This window comes from Natator depressus, chromosome 8 (genome assembly GCF_965152275.1).
Source record: "Natator depressus isolate rNatDep1 chromosome 8, rNatDep2.hap1, whole genome shotgun sequence".
NCBI lineage: Eukaryota > Metazoa > Chordata > Testudines > Cheloniidae > Natator > Natator depressus.
The window spans coordinates 36,163,975-36,182,062 of NC_134241.1; the positions used below are offsets into that span (position 1 = coordinate 36,163,975).

The 18,088-nt window shown below is 44.9% G+C and overlaps 1 protein-coding gene across 1 annotated transcript in view; it reads right to left on the reverse strand.

Annotated features, from left to right (window-relative positions):
• Window positions 1-356: 356 nt before the first annotated feature.
• PFDN1 (prefoldin subunit 1) overlaps window positions 357-18,088 on the reverse strand; it is a 61,631-nt gene continuing 43,899 nt past the window's right edge. Inside the window, exon 4 of the mRNA XM_074962136.1 lies at window positions 357-626. Within this exon, the coding sequence (XP_074818237.1) occupies window positions 543-626 (84 nt within the window). The 3' untranslated portion in view covers window positions 357-542. The remainder of the gene's footprint in view (window positions 627-18,088) is intronic.

The following is an 18,088-nucleotide window of genomic DNA, read 5'->3' on the forward strand; positions in this document are numbered from 1 at the left end:
AGCAGTAGGCTTGGGAGTAACCATTTGCTACACTGGGCCTTAAATCAGGTCTATGGGCCAGATTTTCCAGTGAGCTCAGCATGCTGGGTGCACACTTGGTGGTGCTGAACTCTCGAACATCCAGCCCGAAGTATCAGAACAGGAACTGCTGGGTGCTGAGTGCTTTGGAAAATCGGGGCCTGATAGGGTTCTGCACTATTAAAATCTGGCCCACTCTGAGCAAAAAGGACGATACCTGAAGCAGCACATGGTTTCCTCCACTGAAAAGCCAACAGTATGAACGCAACCGGTATAAAATCCAAGCTAGTCTGCTAGACACAGGAGCTGGTTAACACAGCAGTCTTTGCAAGAAGAGTTTATTACAACATCCAGATACAGAAAGGGTGAGACACAACATCCAACGCATTCAAACACAAACTCCTCCCACCAACAGGTGGCAGCAAACAGAGCGCAAGGTCATCTCGTCTAGAAAACATCCCCGTTCTAGCTAATCAACGTGGGCACCAGTGAAATGGACCAACTTGGCTGAGGGAGCCACGCCCCTACTGTGCTCTTCGGGCCATCAACATTTCTCGGATGTTATCTTCAGCGTCCTTTACACTCCGCTCCAGGTACGACTTCCTCTGCTGCAAGGTACAAAATCAGAACAGACTCAACAGCCATATCACCCCCACACGATGCTCTGTTTCAGATCAGTAGCTGAATCTCTGCTTTCCTGTGGTAAGTTATAGTGCTGGGAGTGAATCCTACAGAATGGTATCAACATTCATATCACCATAGACAATGCGTGGGGGAGGGGGGAGGAGAGGGGGAGGGAGTCATCATTTGGGCTCCATGCAAATCACAAGTGAGTCATTTTTAGTGAATAAAGGTCCCAGCATATACTGGTTCATACACCAGGGCTGTTGAGGGTTATTTTTGAATAGTTTTAATCTTTATTAGATATATTTTAGGCACTGTCATATTTATAGGGAAAATGTGTATTTCATTTCTTTACAGACATCGTATTCACAATTGTCATTACATCAGTAACAAAGCATTAAGAAGAGTGACAAGCTAACTGCAATAAAGATACATAAACTTAACATTCTGAGCCTGAAACAAAGGAAAAAAAACAAGGAAAAGAAAAAGTACCTCCGTACTGTTATAAAGTAGCTCTGTATTCTATGTACTTACATCTAAAGAATCAACTGACAAGAACCCACAAGGCCCATAGAATAATCTATTCACACTCAGGTAATACTGGAACATCTATAAAATCCTCTTCCAGCCCAGTCAAGTTTTCACAAATTGGATAATAGAATCATAGATTTTAAGATCAGACGGGACCATTATGATAGTCTAGTCTGACCTCCTGCACAACGCAGGCCACAGAATCTTACCCACACACTCCTTCGATAAACCTCTCACCTATGTCTGAGCTACTGAAGTCCTCAAATCATGGTTTAAAGACTTCAAGGAGCAGAGAATCCTCCAGCAAGTGACCCATGCCCCACGCTGCAGAGGAAGGCGAAAAAACCCCATGGCCTCTGCCAATCTGCCCTGGAGGAAATTTCCTTCCTGACCCCAAATATGGCAATCAGCTAAACCCTGAGCATGTGGGCAAGACTCACCAGTCAGACACCCAGGAAAGAATTCTCTGTAGTAACTCAGATCCCACCCCATCTAACATCCCATCACAGGCCATTGGGCATATCTACCGCTAATAGTCTAAGATCAATTAATTGCCAAAATTAGGCAATCCCATCATATCATCTCCTCCATAAACTTATCAAGCTTAGTCTTGAAGCCAGATATGTCTTTTGCCCCCACTGCTTCCCTTGGAAGGCTGTTCCAGAACTTCACTCCTCTGATGGTTAGAAACCTTCGTCTAATTTCAAGTCTAAACTTCCTGATGGGCAGTTTATATCCATTTGTTCTTGTGTCCACATTGGTACTGAGCTTAAATAATTCCTCTCCCACCCTGGTATTTATCCCTCTGATATATTTATAGAGAGCAATCATATCTCCTCGCAAAAAGAAAAGGAGTACTTGTGGCACCTTAGAGACTAACCAATTTATTTGAGCATAAGCTTTCGTGAGCTACAGCTCACTTCATCGGATGCATACTGTGGAAATGCATGACCTTGCACTTTTCACTATTAAATTTCATCCTATTACTATTACTCCAGTTTACAAGGTCTTCCAGATCTTCCTGTATGATATCCCGGTCCTTCTCTGTATTGGCAATACCTCCCAGCTTTGTATCATCCGCAACCATCTCCCCCAAATTCCTAGTTTAAAATCTCTCTTAATCAGTTGTGCCATCCTCCATCCTAGAAGTCTATTTCCCTCCTTACTCAGGTGAAGTCCATCCCGAGAGAACAGTCCGCTGTCCATGAATGCTTCCCAGTGGCCATACATCCCAAAGCTCTCCTTATAGCACCACTGCCTGAGCCATGTGTTGATGGTCATAATCTTGTCACACCTTTGCTGCCCTTCTCTAGGAACAGGCAGAATCCCACTGAAGATCACCTGAGCCTCCATTTCCTTAAGCGTCTTCCCCAGCCTGGCATAGTCTCCCTTGATATGCTCCAGTGAGAATCTAGCCATATCATTTGTTCCCACATGAAGGATAATCAATGGATTCTTTCCCGCTCCCGTTACGATCCTCTTCAACCTCAGGGCCACATCCCATATCTTAGCACCTGGTAGACAGCACACCCTTCTGTTCTCTGGATCAGCTCTTGTTACAGGCCTGCCTGTTCTTCTCAGGAATGAGTCCCCAATCACATAGACCTGCCTTTTCCTGGCAATGGTGCGATTCTCCAGTCTATCCCCTGTTCCATCTGGCCGCAAGTCCTCTCGATTCCTATTGTCCCTTGCAATCCTCTGCAACCCATCCCGTATCCTCCTGGGGCTCATATTTGGTGTTATCTCCACTGACTCTTACCCCCTTCCTATAGGACTATCTGCTCTTCTCTTCCTTCTTGCCCTCTCACCTTCAGTGACCACCTGCTGTGCCCCTTCTTCATTTTCCAACTCCGCAAACCTGTTCCTGAGCTCTATTTCTCCTTCACTGGCCCATCTTTTCCTCTGCCTGGTTCTCTTAGTCACATGCTTCCAGCGTCTACTTTTCTCACCCAGCAGTATCCCCTCAGAGTTCTTTGGTCCTGCTTCCATCTGCAAGTCTGAGCTTTTCCCTTCAGCCTCCTCATGTCTTTGCTCCATCATCTGCTCAAACCCCCTTCTAAGCTCAACCAGAGTTTCCATCTGCATCTCCAACTGTTCCTTTGCCTGGCTCGGATCTTCTCTTCCATCAGCTCTATCAGGCGGCACTTCATGCAGACGAAATTCTTTTCAGGTACCCTCTCCAGGATCATGTACATGCCGCAGCTTCTACATCCAGTCCTCTTCATTGTGCCTTCCACTACTTGGGTCACTACCACTGCTGCCTCTGTGTCTGTCATAGCCTTCTCGCCTAAGTCCTGTTAGTCTAGGAAACACAAACCAAACCGAGCACCAAAACACTGCCAGACCACCACACACTCCCTTCACTAGCCTGTCTGTCCCTTTGCCTGGCTCTTATTCTTCCCCCCCAAGCCCCCTTACAAACTCCCCTGTTTACAGCTCTGTTTGCTGGCTCCTGTGCTGCTGCAGCTGTCTCTGCCACTGCCTGGCTACCCATATAGGACCCCTAGTCAGAGAAGCCCCGCCCGCAATCAGGGCTCAGCTTCTCTCCCAGCACACTGCCCCTACAAGCCTCTATACATACCACCTTTTATCCCCTTTCTTGGAGATGTGTGTTCTAAAACTCCTTAGCAATCAGAAAAGAGACTTTTTAAAAAAATCATCGTGAATTAGGCTAAACTTGGCAGGGAAATGGACAGAAACTTTAACCCAGAAATAGGAATTCAGCCAGTAGCATTTTTTCCTCCTCGTCTGGGTAACCCTAGAGGACTGGAGTCACTTCTTTTGACTATTCGCTCTGAGTTTCCAAACAGCAGACACCACTGGCATATCTCCAGCGGACTCCAAAGCCACAGAAAGCATTCTTGTCGGAGTGGACTGAGATCTAAGTACTAGAGGCAGAACTCTAGATCCAAATTCTCTTCATTAACCGGTGCAAGGAAACTTCAGGGAGGCTCCCAAGGACCTTGACTTCCAGAGGAATGAACCGTGATCTTTGAGGACACCAGTCAGGAATGTAACACTTTGGTAATTGTAAATTCGGTTTTAAAACCCAAAAGTGACAGGTGTCAATAGCGGTCTTGGTCCTGGTTCAGAGCTGCCTCCCATGCTCTACCCATTCAGAATTAGGGGTCCACCTAGGTGACAGGCAAAAAAAAATTGCCTGTGAGCACCCTTCAGTTCACTATATTGCCTCCAAAACAGATTGTAAGCTCTGCAGGGCACAGGCTGCACCTACCTTTGTGTTTGTACAGAACCTAGCACACAAGGCCCCTGAGCCTGATTACAGCCTCTCAGGACTACATTAAGAACATCTATATTACAGGGGTAGCCCATGGACAGAGCTTGACTGACAAGCCAGAGACTCCTCCATAATGGCCTGGGGAAGCTCCAATTCTAGTCAGTTTCCAAGGAAGACCTCGATACCAGCACTTCTGTGCTATATGCATTTGCATTTATTATTACATGTAAATTATAACATCCTGGACCTCACCTCAGAAATCTTTACTCAGGCAAGGAGCCTGATGAGACCACCTGAGTAAGGGCTTGCAGGGTCAGGTCCACTAAATGCAAGTTAGGGGCCCAATTCTGTGAGATGCCAAATCCCACTGAAGCCAATGGGAGTTGGAGCTCAGCACCTCATAGAATCAAACCCAAGGGACAACCCACAGCATTGCAAAGTTTGGGACTCCCAGCTAAAAGGAAAAAAAACCCACTAAGCAGCAAGTCAATGGAGTGTAGTTATCCAACGTTCATCTACACTGCAATATAAACCTGTGCATGAGCTGGAGCTCAAGCCTAGGTCCCTTTGCGTCTACACTGTAATTGTGCTACCCCAGGGTTCCAGGGCTCTGCAGGGCTGGAGAGTCTGAACTCAAGTTAAGCTGTGACCTTGGGTCCAAGCCCTATTGCTTTGCAGACAATCAAGCGGGACTGCGTCTAAGGTCCTAGGAGTCAGCCGATTGTCCCGTGGAACTGTGGGATACTACTTCCTCAGTCCTCTCTAGCCCATCAATCTGAAATCCACTCTATTGAAAACGAAAGCCGCCGCTACCCCCCCTCCCTTTTGCAAACAGCAGCAGCTCATGTCAGTATTAACCCATTCTCTTCTGATCACCAATCTGCAAGCACACTATCAGAAAGCCTCCTGGGTTTGCAACAGAAAGCAAACCGAGCAAACCTTTTGCCCTTTTGCAACACAAGCTGCTTCCTGGTAACTTGCAGGCAGGCAGTAAAGTTATCCCACAGTGCACCACAGTCCTAGGGCTAGAGTGGCCATATTCGCAGGGGGGGGGGGGAGGGGCGCACCACTAGGGACTCTAGGATAAGGTTATTCTGACACAGCTCTGGACTCTGCAGTGTGGACACCAGAGCTGTAGGTTCATGCACAAATTAGAAAAGTCTTAACACAGGGTTAAAATAAAATAAAATATAGGACACTCAAGTCCAGGGTTCCCTAACACAGGTCAGCTGACTCAAATCCCACTCACCCTGGGCTTACATTGCAGTGGAGACATACCCTAAGTCCTTTCTGGAACAGGTTTAGAGGTGAACTCCCCCCAAAGGAAACACAGAAGACTCACACACACAAAGGCTGGGACAAGCCGACAAAAGGCAGGAAATTCCAGGTTAAAGCTCCAGACCAGACAGTCTCCTGTCAGGCTTTGCCAAGACACGGGGGAGACTGGGAGCTCTAATGCAGCAGGAAAAGTCATTAGAACATGGTACTATGATACAATCCTGCCAACATCACCTTGTGTCTGCACTCTTCCAGCCAGACTCCATCCAAGGCATGCTCGACTGAAAAGCCTACCACTAACTACAGCTGGAGTTAGTGGTAGGCTACAGTTCAACTAAACTGTTTAGTACAGTTACAAGTCTGTAAATTACTCAGGACAGTTAACAGTAGTCAGATGATCTGGATGGAGAAAAAGTGCCCAGTCCTCTCTCCCAAGTCAACCCCAGCAATGACATCAGGAGCATCTGGCTTTCCCTCTGCCCACAGCAGCAGCTTTTCAGTAAAATGTTTAACGAGGGAGCCCAATAAATAGCTATACTAATACTTCACACATGTGTAGCATTGAGGTCTGTAGAGCACAGCACTCCATTCTCACAACCCTTCGAGGTATTTGTACGAATGTGGAAACTGAAGCAGAAGGGTTGTGTGATCAGCCCACGGTCACAGCAGCAGTGTGTGTCAGAGCTGCGATTAGAACTCCGGCATCCCCTGTCGTCATGCTGCCAAACAAAAGGTGGACGTGACTGACTTTAACACTAACACTATCCACCCGTAGGAAGTTACTTTCTAATCAAATGTTTTGTTAGCTGGTAGCTTATGAAATCCCCATCTGTTTGTCCTCAAGGCAAATTTCATATGACAAAATTTTGTTTTAAAAACCTGCCCTCGACAGATGCAAAGCGAGGAAACAGAGGGGTTGTATCATTTCTATTGCTGTCATTAAAGAACTCGTTTAATTACAATGACACAACTGATAGTTACCACCATCAGTCTGTCTTTATACACTCCATGGGATTCCAAACTTCCACGGGGAGGAAACCTAGCTAAAAACCCTTTAGGCCTTGCTTCCGATGAGTAAAAGTACTAGGCACACTAATCCTGCCTGACACATCACTGAAGCATTCATACTCTGGGCGTTGATGGTAAGGAACGTTTCTTCAAATAATCCTCTACGCTCCCCCCTTGGGGCCTCTTCTCCACTGGCAGAGTGTGGTCTCCTGCTAGTGTATGGCAGAGCACTGGAGGTGGAGCTGAATGCCAAAGGGGACATTACTTGAAGAGCCACCCCTTGCTCAGATCAGATCAACTCTAAGGTCCTGGGAGCGCAGGATACAGGCGAGAGCTGCTGGAGGGGTTGAACGCCCTTTAGCTGTGTTCCCACCCCATTATGTGGCTCGCAGGATCCAGTCTCATAGCTTAGAGGGTCTGCCACCCATCCCTACTCAGTCCCAAGGTGCCTTCGTTCCTCCCCACCACAAGGATGTCCTAGCACAGGTCAGTCCTCTGCATGAGGTCTGTGCTCTCAGAGAGGGCGACACTGGGCACCCAATGGGCTCCAAGAAGCCTTCAAGTTGGCAATGCCGGCAATGGAGCATCAGAGGCAGCCTAGAACTCAGCAAAGAAGGATCCAGGCCACATGAAGGCCTCTGCTGCAGGTAAAGGGAGAGGGAGAAGGCTGGGGGAAAGAGGGAGCCAAATATGTCCCGAAACAGCTCAACAAATGTGTTATCAAGGATCTAGGTCACCCCCCCAAGGAATGGGTTCACCAGCAGAGGAAGAAGTGAAGCACTAAAAGCTCAACCCAAAGAAGGTAACCTTACAGATACCTCCACTGGTGAGCAGCCCGAAGAGCCAGGACTACGGCTGGCTCATTACATTCTGACTAAGGGCCAAGCTCTAAGGAAGGGTGTGAAATAGACTATTGCTACATTTTCATTGCAAAGGGAAATCGAGGTGTTGTTTCCCCTCAGAACTGCAGGCTGGTTTCTGTTTAGGTAATCACTGGAGCAACATCAGGAACTTGTATGTAAACCCCTCCTCATTCCCTAATTACTGGGGCCTAGACGGAAACTCGATGTAACTCTCTGGTCTTGTCTTCACTGGGGATAGCCACAAATGTGTTACACAAGCTGATCTGAAAAACAGTTTGCCTGGTCAGATCAGTTTTAAAAACCCACCTGATGAGTTTTGAATATAGTTTTAAGTCATGTTTAAGGCCTACTCTGCTGACATGGCCACATTTGATTGGACCTAGTTGGTAGCAATAAGTGAATCATTAACGGTTAGCGTTATCAGAAAGTCTACCGACCTCTTGCGACAATACACCCATGCTCCACAGTGGTCCAATCGTATTTCATTTGCATGCTAATGCGCGTTTCATTGCCCTTGTTAACTGAACACCAACTGATCTTTCTGTAGGACGTACCAGAATGTGGTTGCAAGGTTTAAAATTCATAGTAGGGTTCTTCACTTGAGTTTCCTGCTATCTGCTGCCACCAGTTAAAGTGAAAAGAAAAAAAAGAAAAGGAGTACTTGTGGCACCTTAGAGACTAACCAGTTTATTTGAGCATGAGCTTTCGTGAGCTACAGCTCACTTCATCGGATGCATAGCATATTGTGGAAACTGCAGAAGACATTATATACACACAGAGACCATGAAACAAAACTTCCTCCCACCCCACTGTCCTGCTCGTAACAGCTTATCTAAAGTGATCATCAAGGAGGGCCATTTCCAGCACAAATCCAGGTTTTCTCACCCTTCCCCCCCCCCCCCACAGGCACACATACAAACTCACTCTCCTGCTGGTAATAGCCCATCCCTCTTTGAAACCTCTCTTTATAATGCGCATGATAATCAAGGTGGGTCATTTCCAGCACTAATCCAGGTTTTCTCACCACCACCCCCCCACACACACACCCCCCTCCAAAAACCACACACACAAACTCACTCTCCTGCTGGCAATAGCTCATCTTACAATGTGCACAGCAATAATCCAAGTTTAACCAGAACGTCTTGGGGGGGGGGGGGGGGTTTGTAGGAAAAAAACAAGGGGAGATGGCTACCTTGCATAATGACTTAGCCACTCCCAGTCTCTATTCAAGCCCAAATTAATAGTATCCAATTTGCAAATGAATTCCAATTCAGCAGTTTCTCGCTGGAGTCTGGATTTGAAGTTTTTTTGCTGTAAGATAGCGACCCTCATGTCTGTGATTGCGTGACCAGAGAGATTGAAGTGTTCTCCGACTGGTTTATGAATGTTATAATTCTTAACATCTGATTTGTGTCCATTTATTCTTTTACGTAGAGACTGTCCAGTTTGACCAATGTACATGGCAGAGGGGCATTGCTGGCACATGATGGCATATATCACATTGGTGGATGTGCAGGTGAACGAGCCTCTGATAGTGTGGCTGATGTTGTTAGGCCCTGTGATGGTGTTCCCTGAATAGATATGTGCCCACATATCTATTCAGGGAACACCATCACAGGGCCTAACAACATCAGCCACACTATCAGAGGCTCGTTCACCTGCACATCCACCAATGTGATATATGCCATCATGTGCCAGCAATGCCCTTCTGCCATGTACATTGGTCAAACTGGACAGTCTCTACGTAAAAGAATAAATGGACACAAATCAGATGTTAAGAATTATAACATTCATAAACCAGTCGGAGAACACTTCAATCTCTCTGGTCACGCAATCACAGACATGAGGGTCGCTATCTTACAGCAAAAAAACTTCAAATCCAGACTCCAGCGAGAAACTGCTGAATTGGAATTCATTTGCAAATTGGATACTATTAATTTGGGCTTGAATAGAGACTGGGAGTGGCTAAGTCATTATGCAAGGTAGCCTATCTCCCCTTGTTTTTTTCCTACAACCCCCCCCCCCAAGACGTTCTGGTTAAACTTGGATTATTGCTGTGCACATTGTAAGATGAGCTATTGCCAGCAGGAGAGTGAGTTTGTGTGTGTGGTTTTTGGAGGGGTGTGTGTGTGGGGGGGGGGGGTGAGAAAACCTGGATTAGTGCTGGAAATGACCCACCTTGATTATCATGCGCATTATAAAGAGAGGTTTCAAAGAGGGATGGGCTATTACCAGCAGGAGAGTGAGTTTGTATGTGTGCCTGTGGGGGGGGGGGGGGGAAGGGTGAGAAAACCTGGATTTGTGCTGGAAATGGCCCTCCTTGATGATCACTTTAGATAAGCTGTTACGAGCAGGACAGTGGGGTGGGAGGAAGTTTTGTTTCATGGTCTCTGTGTGTATATAATGTCTTCTGCAGTTTCCACAATATGCTATGCATCCGATGAAGTGAGCTGTAGCTCACGAAAGCTCATGCTCAAATAAACTGGTTAGTCTCTAAGGTGCCACAAGTACTCCTTTTCTTTTTTCTTTTTACGAATACAGACTAACACGGCTGTTACTCTGAAACCAGTTAAAGTGATACATTACATTTGTAAATGTTTTTCTTCACTGCTCTTTAAAAGGCAAATACAGCTAAAGAAACCTCTAATATAGAGAGTTACAGCCGTATTCCACCCTGACATGCACACACGTGTACGTGGAAGTCACAGTCAATTTATGCATTTGTGTCCATAAGAAAAATCAGACACTTTGCCAAAGTCTCCTCCCCAACTGAGCATGTTACTTTAGTTCTATGGTGTTTTTAAACCTCAACACACCTCTCTGGCCCTGATCCTGGAACTGACAGCATGCTCACGCAGCACCCCACTGACTTCAGAGCAATCTGGGGAAGCGCAGCAGGGCACTTATGTGCTACCAACTGCAAGACGAGGGCCTACACTTGGTAATCAAGATCTCCGTACTGGAAATACAGCTTCTGTGTTCTACCTCAGAGATGGCTGCACAACATGGCTCAGTAACATTATCTAGCAGAGCAGCAAATGGAAAATACCCTACCCAATTGAAACTGCCAGGGCCCTTAGCATCAGCAGAATAGAATTTCCCAAACTGGAAGGACAGTAACATTGTCCCTTTTCTAAAGAGCCAAGAGACCATGGGCTGGGATTCTCACAGAAGGCTGAGGGGGGTGGAGCCCCATTCCTGCTGAATTTTGATGGCCTAACCCCCTTAGACTCTTTTGAAAATCCCAACCCTGATTATCACAATTTATCAAGGCCTCAGTTTTACACTGTATGCAGAAGACAACGCATTACCAGCACCAGTTACATCAGGATCCAGGTACAAACAGTTATGGACATGTCTACACTACAGTGGCACAGTTGCAGCTATGCCACCGTAGCACCATAGCATAGATGCTTCCTACATCAATGGAAGGGGTTTTTCCATCCATCCACCTCCCTGACTAGCAGTAGCTAGGTCGACAGAAGAATTATCCTATGCACCTAGCTGCCTCTATACTGGGGGCGAGTTCAGCTTAACTAGGTTGATCTAAATTTTAAGTGTAGACCAGGGCTCAGTTGCTGCTGTGGCAAGCAGGAGGAGGGGAGAATAAGGGATTAAGTAGCATGAAAAGGTTGGGTTGCCAGCTGATGTCTTGGTCTGAAACAGAGGGACGGTCCCTTTCAGAAAGGCTGCCCCCGGCCCCAGTGCAAATGACTCCTCATTTAGCATACCATGTATATATAGATTTACCAGTTAGGACTCTGCTACCAACATAGATCTTTGTAGTTTTACTGAAGCTTATTCAGTGCAGGCTACTGCAGGTAGTTTCTTAACTACTCATTGCCAAACTGCAACACTTAGCAATACCAGTAAATAAGCTTAAATCGTTTGTCACATAAGTGAATCATCCAGCACTCAAAATGACCAGGGATTCCGGTGCATCTCAGTTACCAGCACTTACTGGGCTGAGTTTGCAAGGAAATGGTTTTCAGTGGTTTCAGAAATAAGTTTGTTTTTATGGCACTGCTATTTACAGGACTTCCAAATATGGAGGAGTGACCTGATGTTACACTCCTCCGGCATGTGGTGTAGCCTGTTAATTATTGCCCAGCTGAGGAGCTAGAAGCACAAGGCTGCCTTGAAGGCAGCTGAATGCACATGTGAATAATTTAATGAGATCTGTAGTTCTAACTCTTTGGGGAAAGGGCATATTTAATGTTTGATTTAAAAAAAAAATCCTTGCTGATTCAGAGAGTGGGGCCAGAAGAGATGCCTATGAGGAGCCAACCTAAATGCCGGCATTTTCAAGGATTGCTCACTATGCCACTCACACAGATCTGACCTAATCTGCTTCAAGTTTACAGAGCATGAACTTTGATAACCACCCTAGTAATCTACTCTCCTGCTCAACTGCTCCCACTTCATCAATCCATTTCCCCTTCACTAGCATTTGGGGGGAAATCTCCCACCATGGCACTATCACCAGTGCTATTTAGGGCAGGTCTAGACCAAATGGTGGGAGAAACATCTTGTCTACACTAGAGCTCTCACCATGGCTACCACCAGTGGGAGATTCCCCAAGATGCCAATGTTCATTATTTTACCTTCAGAGACTGAATAACTACAACACCTTCCTTCATTTATAGTGCTACCTGGAAGGTATTTATGGACTGATCACGTCAACCCGTTTGCAGACTCTCTTATTTCCCTACTACATATTGTTACAGATGGAGTTAAAACCTCTTACACTGATTAATTAGCAGACATCTTTCTTTCAGTTTAAATGTAAGAAACAACTGCAGTCTCCAAGCCAAACCAAGTTCACTCAGGAATTCTAACCACTCAGAAGAGGAGGTTTTCATTGGGTATTGTCTTGGGGGTAAGGGTGTGTGGGCATGGGACAGACACAGCACAACAAGGAGAGAGACATGACAGAGACCCTGACAAAGCAGGAAAGAAAGCCAAGTGGACTCTATCTGTAAACAAGGTGTGTAGCCCTGGGAGAAGCCTAGTGAGAAGTTTTTGGGTCAGAGTGCTGGCTGAAAGAGTTTGGGGCTGTGAACAAGGAAGCTGTCTCCTGTTTTGGGGTCCTCCTATGTTTGGAGAAGCACAACTTTGTACATTCCTTGTAAATTAACAAGACTGCATCAAAGAAAATACCTGACTCCAATGTCAATTTCTCCTCCCCATAGTAACAGTAGGGAAATAAGGGAGTCTGCCACAGGGCCCTGAACTTTGACTTGCTGCTCCGGGTCAAAAGGGGTAACACTCCATTTTGCCCTTTAGTTGCTCCTCCAGTGCCATACCCTTCAGCCTTTGTTCTAAGTTACCTTTCTTTGCCTTTTCCCCCCTAATTCTTCTACGGTTGGTCATAACCTGGGTGGGATTTCACTAAGGCTCTGTCGAGTAAAACTGGTACCTCCCACATGATCAGAGATGCAGCCAAAAATAGCACTGGCTGTTTACGCATCCTTGTCATACAGAGAGCTCACGTTAACTTCTCTGGCATCAAGATCTGGCCCTTCTAAAGTAGGCAGACCATAAACTGAATTCACATTGGACACTGAGCAGCCATCAGATGAAAAAAGCTACAATTTACCTAAGCCACATTTAAACCAGTGACATGGGGAAGAAAAGGAATTAGTCAGTCTTCCTCCATGGCTTTACTTGATAGGAGGCTGTAACAGTCCTTAGTTTCAGTTATTGGGAACATGAACTTGACTCTTCCTCCTTCTTTTGAGGTTATGCAAGTCAGGCTGTGTCCCACGAACGCTAACTCTCTCCTGGTACTTACTATTACAGTCCATTTAAGAGGCTGCTTTGGTGCTCTGGTTTGTGTCTTGTCAGCAGTACAATAATAAGGATGTTTTAAATACCTACCATCACATTCTAACCTGATGTGTCTACTCCTAAGAGGTGACCTTGTGTTTCAAACCCCTATTCGGGTAGCATGCTGCCACCTTGTTTTCTGATCTAACCAATCCTATTTGGTTTCATCAGCAGCTGCAGAACTGTATTCTATTTAACGCAGAAGTTGCTACAGCCGATACTGCCTCGAGAGGGAAAGAGCTGTGATTAGCACAGATTCTCTCTCTGGCAATCCAGGAACGAGTTTCCTGCATGGTTCAGGTAAATTGGAGTTCAGTGCATTGGACATTCCTACCTTAAGTTTTTATGACATCATCTCCTAATAAGAATCATTGAACTGGTTCCATTCCGAAACAGATATGCAGCATGACACATCAAAGCCATACATTCTTAATAGGTTAAAGAGGTAGTAGCATGCAGGCATTCCACAGGGAGGGGGGGAAAAAAACTATGACTCAGATCCCTCACTGACTAGTTTTAGAAGACTAAAGAAATATATTTCCTACAGCCTTGTGGCTTAGATACTGGCCCTACATTGAGAGAAACTAGGATGGTTTTTGGTTGGACTTCGCATATCTATGGAGAATCCCAAATTCTGTTCTCAGGAGAGGATGTGCTACTGACGTGTCTGCTGGTCACCCAACCACTGTGGCACATATTCTTTCTTCTTTAAAAAGCCAGTATTACAAAAAAGCAGTATTATCTGCTCTCCATGATGAACCAGGCTGTGAAAGGCAGAACTCTACATTACGCATAGGATTTAAAGACACAGTCTTATCAAATAATTGTTTATAATTTATTTTTCATCATTTTTGATGTTTGCATTGTGCTTCTTGCTCTGCTTGGACAATGGAAACCCAGAGTAGCCAGTTTCAATTTCTAGTTCTCATGCCTTAGCCCAATGCTTCAATCTGTGGGCAGCAAATACTAAAAGGGAACGTTTAAATCCAAACAAAAAGCTCTTCGTGGAAATTTAAAAGACAGTCATGGAAACTTTCTGCCTAATGTTAGGCTTTGTAAACCCTTGTTCCTACAAACCCTAAATGATGGGTCTGAAGCAAGCTGGCAGCTTCCTTTCCTGAGGATGCTCTTCCCCCAGTGCCTTTTCCCAAGGATTATATCACATTCTGGAGCGTCAGCCTGCCAGTTGCCAGTATTTTATTCTCACAATCAGAAGCCTTTCCTTGAGGAAGTCTCTGAAGTCTTTGGACATGACACAATGCCTCAAATAGCACCCCTGATGTAACTCATCTTGTGACATCGGCTCTATAAACTTTTTGGCCAAGAGTTTCTGTATCTCTAAAGTTAACATGTGTCATTTTTGACATTCCTCAGGGTCTGTGTGGGAACACTCTTTGGGAAAGTGATCAGATCCCAAGATATAGTTGGGTATACACACTCGTCTGGAGAAACATTTCCCCCAACCCTACAGGGCTTCAGCCAACATCAGGATGGTTAAAATTGTCCACATAGCCCAGGCTGGAGGGAAGGAGATTTTGCTGTCTTCAAAAAGATCGGTAACAAAGTCTAAAATTTTTTGTCTACCCGTGGTCTTTGAAAAGGACATAAGAATGGCCCTACTGGGTCAGACCAAAGGTCCATCTAGCCCAGTATCCTGTCTTCTGACAGTGATCAATGCCAGGTGCTTCAGAGGGAATGAACAGAACTGGAAATCATCAAGTGATCCATCCCCTGTCGCCCATTCCCAGTTTCTGGCAAACAGGGGCTAGGGACGCCATCCCTGCCCATCCTGGATAAAAGCCATTAATGGACCTATCCTCCATGAATTTATCTAGTTCTTTTCTGAACCCTGTTATAGTCTTGGCCTTCACAACATCCTCTGGCAAGGAGTTCCACAGGTTGACTGTGCGTTGTGTGAAGAAATACTTACTTCCTTTTATTTGTTTTAAACCTGCTACCTATTAATTTTATTTGGTGACCCCTAGTTCTTGTGTTATGAGAAGTAGTAAACAACACTTCCTTATCTATTTTCTCTATACCAGTCATGATTTTATAGACCTCAATCATATCTCCCCTTAGCCATCTCTTTTCCAGATCTGAAGTGCTCTATCATTTTGTCACTTACTTGGCCAGAGTGAAATCTAATTAGCCAAACAGATTAGCCCATCTAATGCTAGACTAGGCATTTGCTGCTACAGTTATGTCTTGGGGAAATTCAGAACATAGCAATCAGTAGGCTTTTTTCTGAGCAGCTGCATGGGCATACACCAGTTCCCGAAGTCTAATGAGCCCTGGGCCATCTCATGTTGACTAGAACCCCCATCAGACAGGGATACTCTAAGATTTATACCTTATTGCAACTGATGAATAGTCTGACTTGTTCACAATTTGTCTTCCAAAGCAGGATATTAATTTCAGGAAATTCCACTAGAGTCTGCTCAAGGCTGAACACCAGATGGAGGAGAATCCAACTGGATTTGCCCACTTTGCAGGAAAGTATCACACCCCATCCATGGCTACAGACACCAATGGAGCACTTAGCCTAGAGGGCGACTAAAGGATTCACGTTTATGTACAGCCCCTGAGCTACCACTTCTAGAAGGGAATGGCATGTACAGAACAGGGGAGCCCCAATCATTTCAAAAGGAGTCTGCTTCTTTAGAAGAGTTATAAGGATTCATTCCTATGATGCTCATCACCAGAACTTCTGAACTAGTAAGTTTGCTCCTCACCTTTGAGGTTTTTAGGTTTCTGGAATTAGTCCCTGCAATATTTCTTGCTATACCACCACTAGCTGAACGCTAACACTCTGGCTTGGTTTGTTAGGGCAGGAGAAGTTTGCCAGCTGCAGGAAGAAATGTTGGAGCTGTTCTACCTAAAACGTGTACTGATCCCAGTGTCCCACTTCCTCATCATGGACACAAGCAAACAATGTGTATTTTAAAATGGCTAAAGGTAAATGCATACATCGAGGAACAAAGAATGTAGGCCATACTTACAGGAGGGGGAACTCTATCCTGGGAAGCAGTGACTCTGAAAAAGATTTGGGGACCATGGTGGATAATCAGCTGAACATGTGCTCCCAGTGTGACGCTGTGGCCAAAAGACCTAATGAGATCTTGGGATGCATAAACAAGGGAACCTTGAGTCGGAGTAGAGCGTTTTTTTACCTCTATACTTGACACCGGTGTGACCGTTGCAGGAATACTGTGTCCAGTTCTGGTACCCACAATTTGGGAAGGATGTTGATAATTGGAGAGGATTCAGAGAAAAGCCACAAGAATGATTAAAGGATTGGAAAACATGGCTTTTAGTGATAGACTCAAAGAGCTCAATTTATTTAGCTTTACAAAAAGAAGGTTAAGGAATTAATTGATTACAGTCTACAAGTGCCTACAAGGAGAATAAATATTTAATGATAGTCTCTTCAATCTAGCAGAGAAAGGTATAATGAGATCCAATGTCTGGAAGATGAAGCTAGATAACTTCAGACTGAAAATAAGGTGTAAATTTTTAACAGTGAGTAATTAACCACTGGAACAGAACCTTTTACCAAGGGTTCTAGTGGATTCTCCATCACTGAATTTTTGAATCAAGATTGGATGTTTTTCTAAAAGATCTGGTCTAGGAATTATTTTGGGGAATTTCTGTAGCCTGTGTTATACAAGAGGTCAGATAAGATTATCACAATGGCCCCTTCTGGCCTTGGAATCTATGGATCTACCCAGCATTCACAGACCAGCTGACATGGTCCAGAGAGAATAAAAGCAGGAGAAAGATTCTGCAGTATATGAAAACATCGGCTCTTGTTCTCTTTTTGCCCTGGATGGTATGTTTTCACAGTGCTGGCAACACAAAATACCAGTACCATAAGAGGAATTATTGTGAAACATAAATCATGCCTGTCAACAGGCACTGCCCCCATATTTGGAAACCTATTGCACACAATTGTCATTTCATTTGAACTACAAAATTTAATTAGAGGTGTTTGAGGGTGTAGATGAAGCCTTCCTCAGCTGTACGACAACTATTCCACGAACTTCTGCACCAAAACCTGATATGAACTACAACCTGAGAAAACTGACCTGTGCAGCGTCAGTGTGTGGCTGCAGAAATGTACTCTTTCTGGACTCAGCAGATCGATTACTGGTTAAACTAAACCTCTTGGCAAAACTCAACCTTTAGGCTGGGATTTTCAAAAGCTCAGCATTGACCTAGATGTGCTCCTGTTAACTACTGAGCAGAGTTAGGCCAAATGCTGAGTGCTTCTGAAAATCCCACCATGTCATCTGAATTTTTGCTTGAATATTTTCTGTGCAAAAGTCCTTTACAAAACAGAATCCTGCAAAATGTAATAAGTTCCTCAGTTCCATGCTTTGGCTCCTAATATATTACTACTGCTAAACCCAGTAATGCGGTCAGAACACTTCCTGTCAGAATGACCTTTTTAGAGAAAAACATTTTTTGCAAAGATTTGTATTATACTTTTCCTGCTTTTCAGCTCTGCCCTCACATTCAGTGTCAAATGAAACCTTTTTTTATTAATTATTTTCTAAGATTTCAAAGCCCAAATGTTTTTAAAAAATCAGAAGCCAATAAGAAATATCCATTCTTCCTAACTCAGACCCTGCTGAACTTCTGGTTGCCTTACAGATATATGCAGAGAAGTGGCCAGACATTCACACAGTTACTTAGGGCT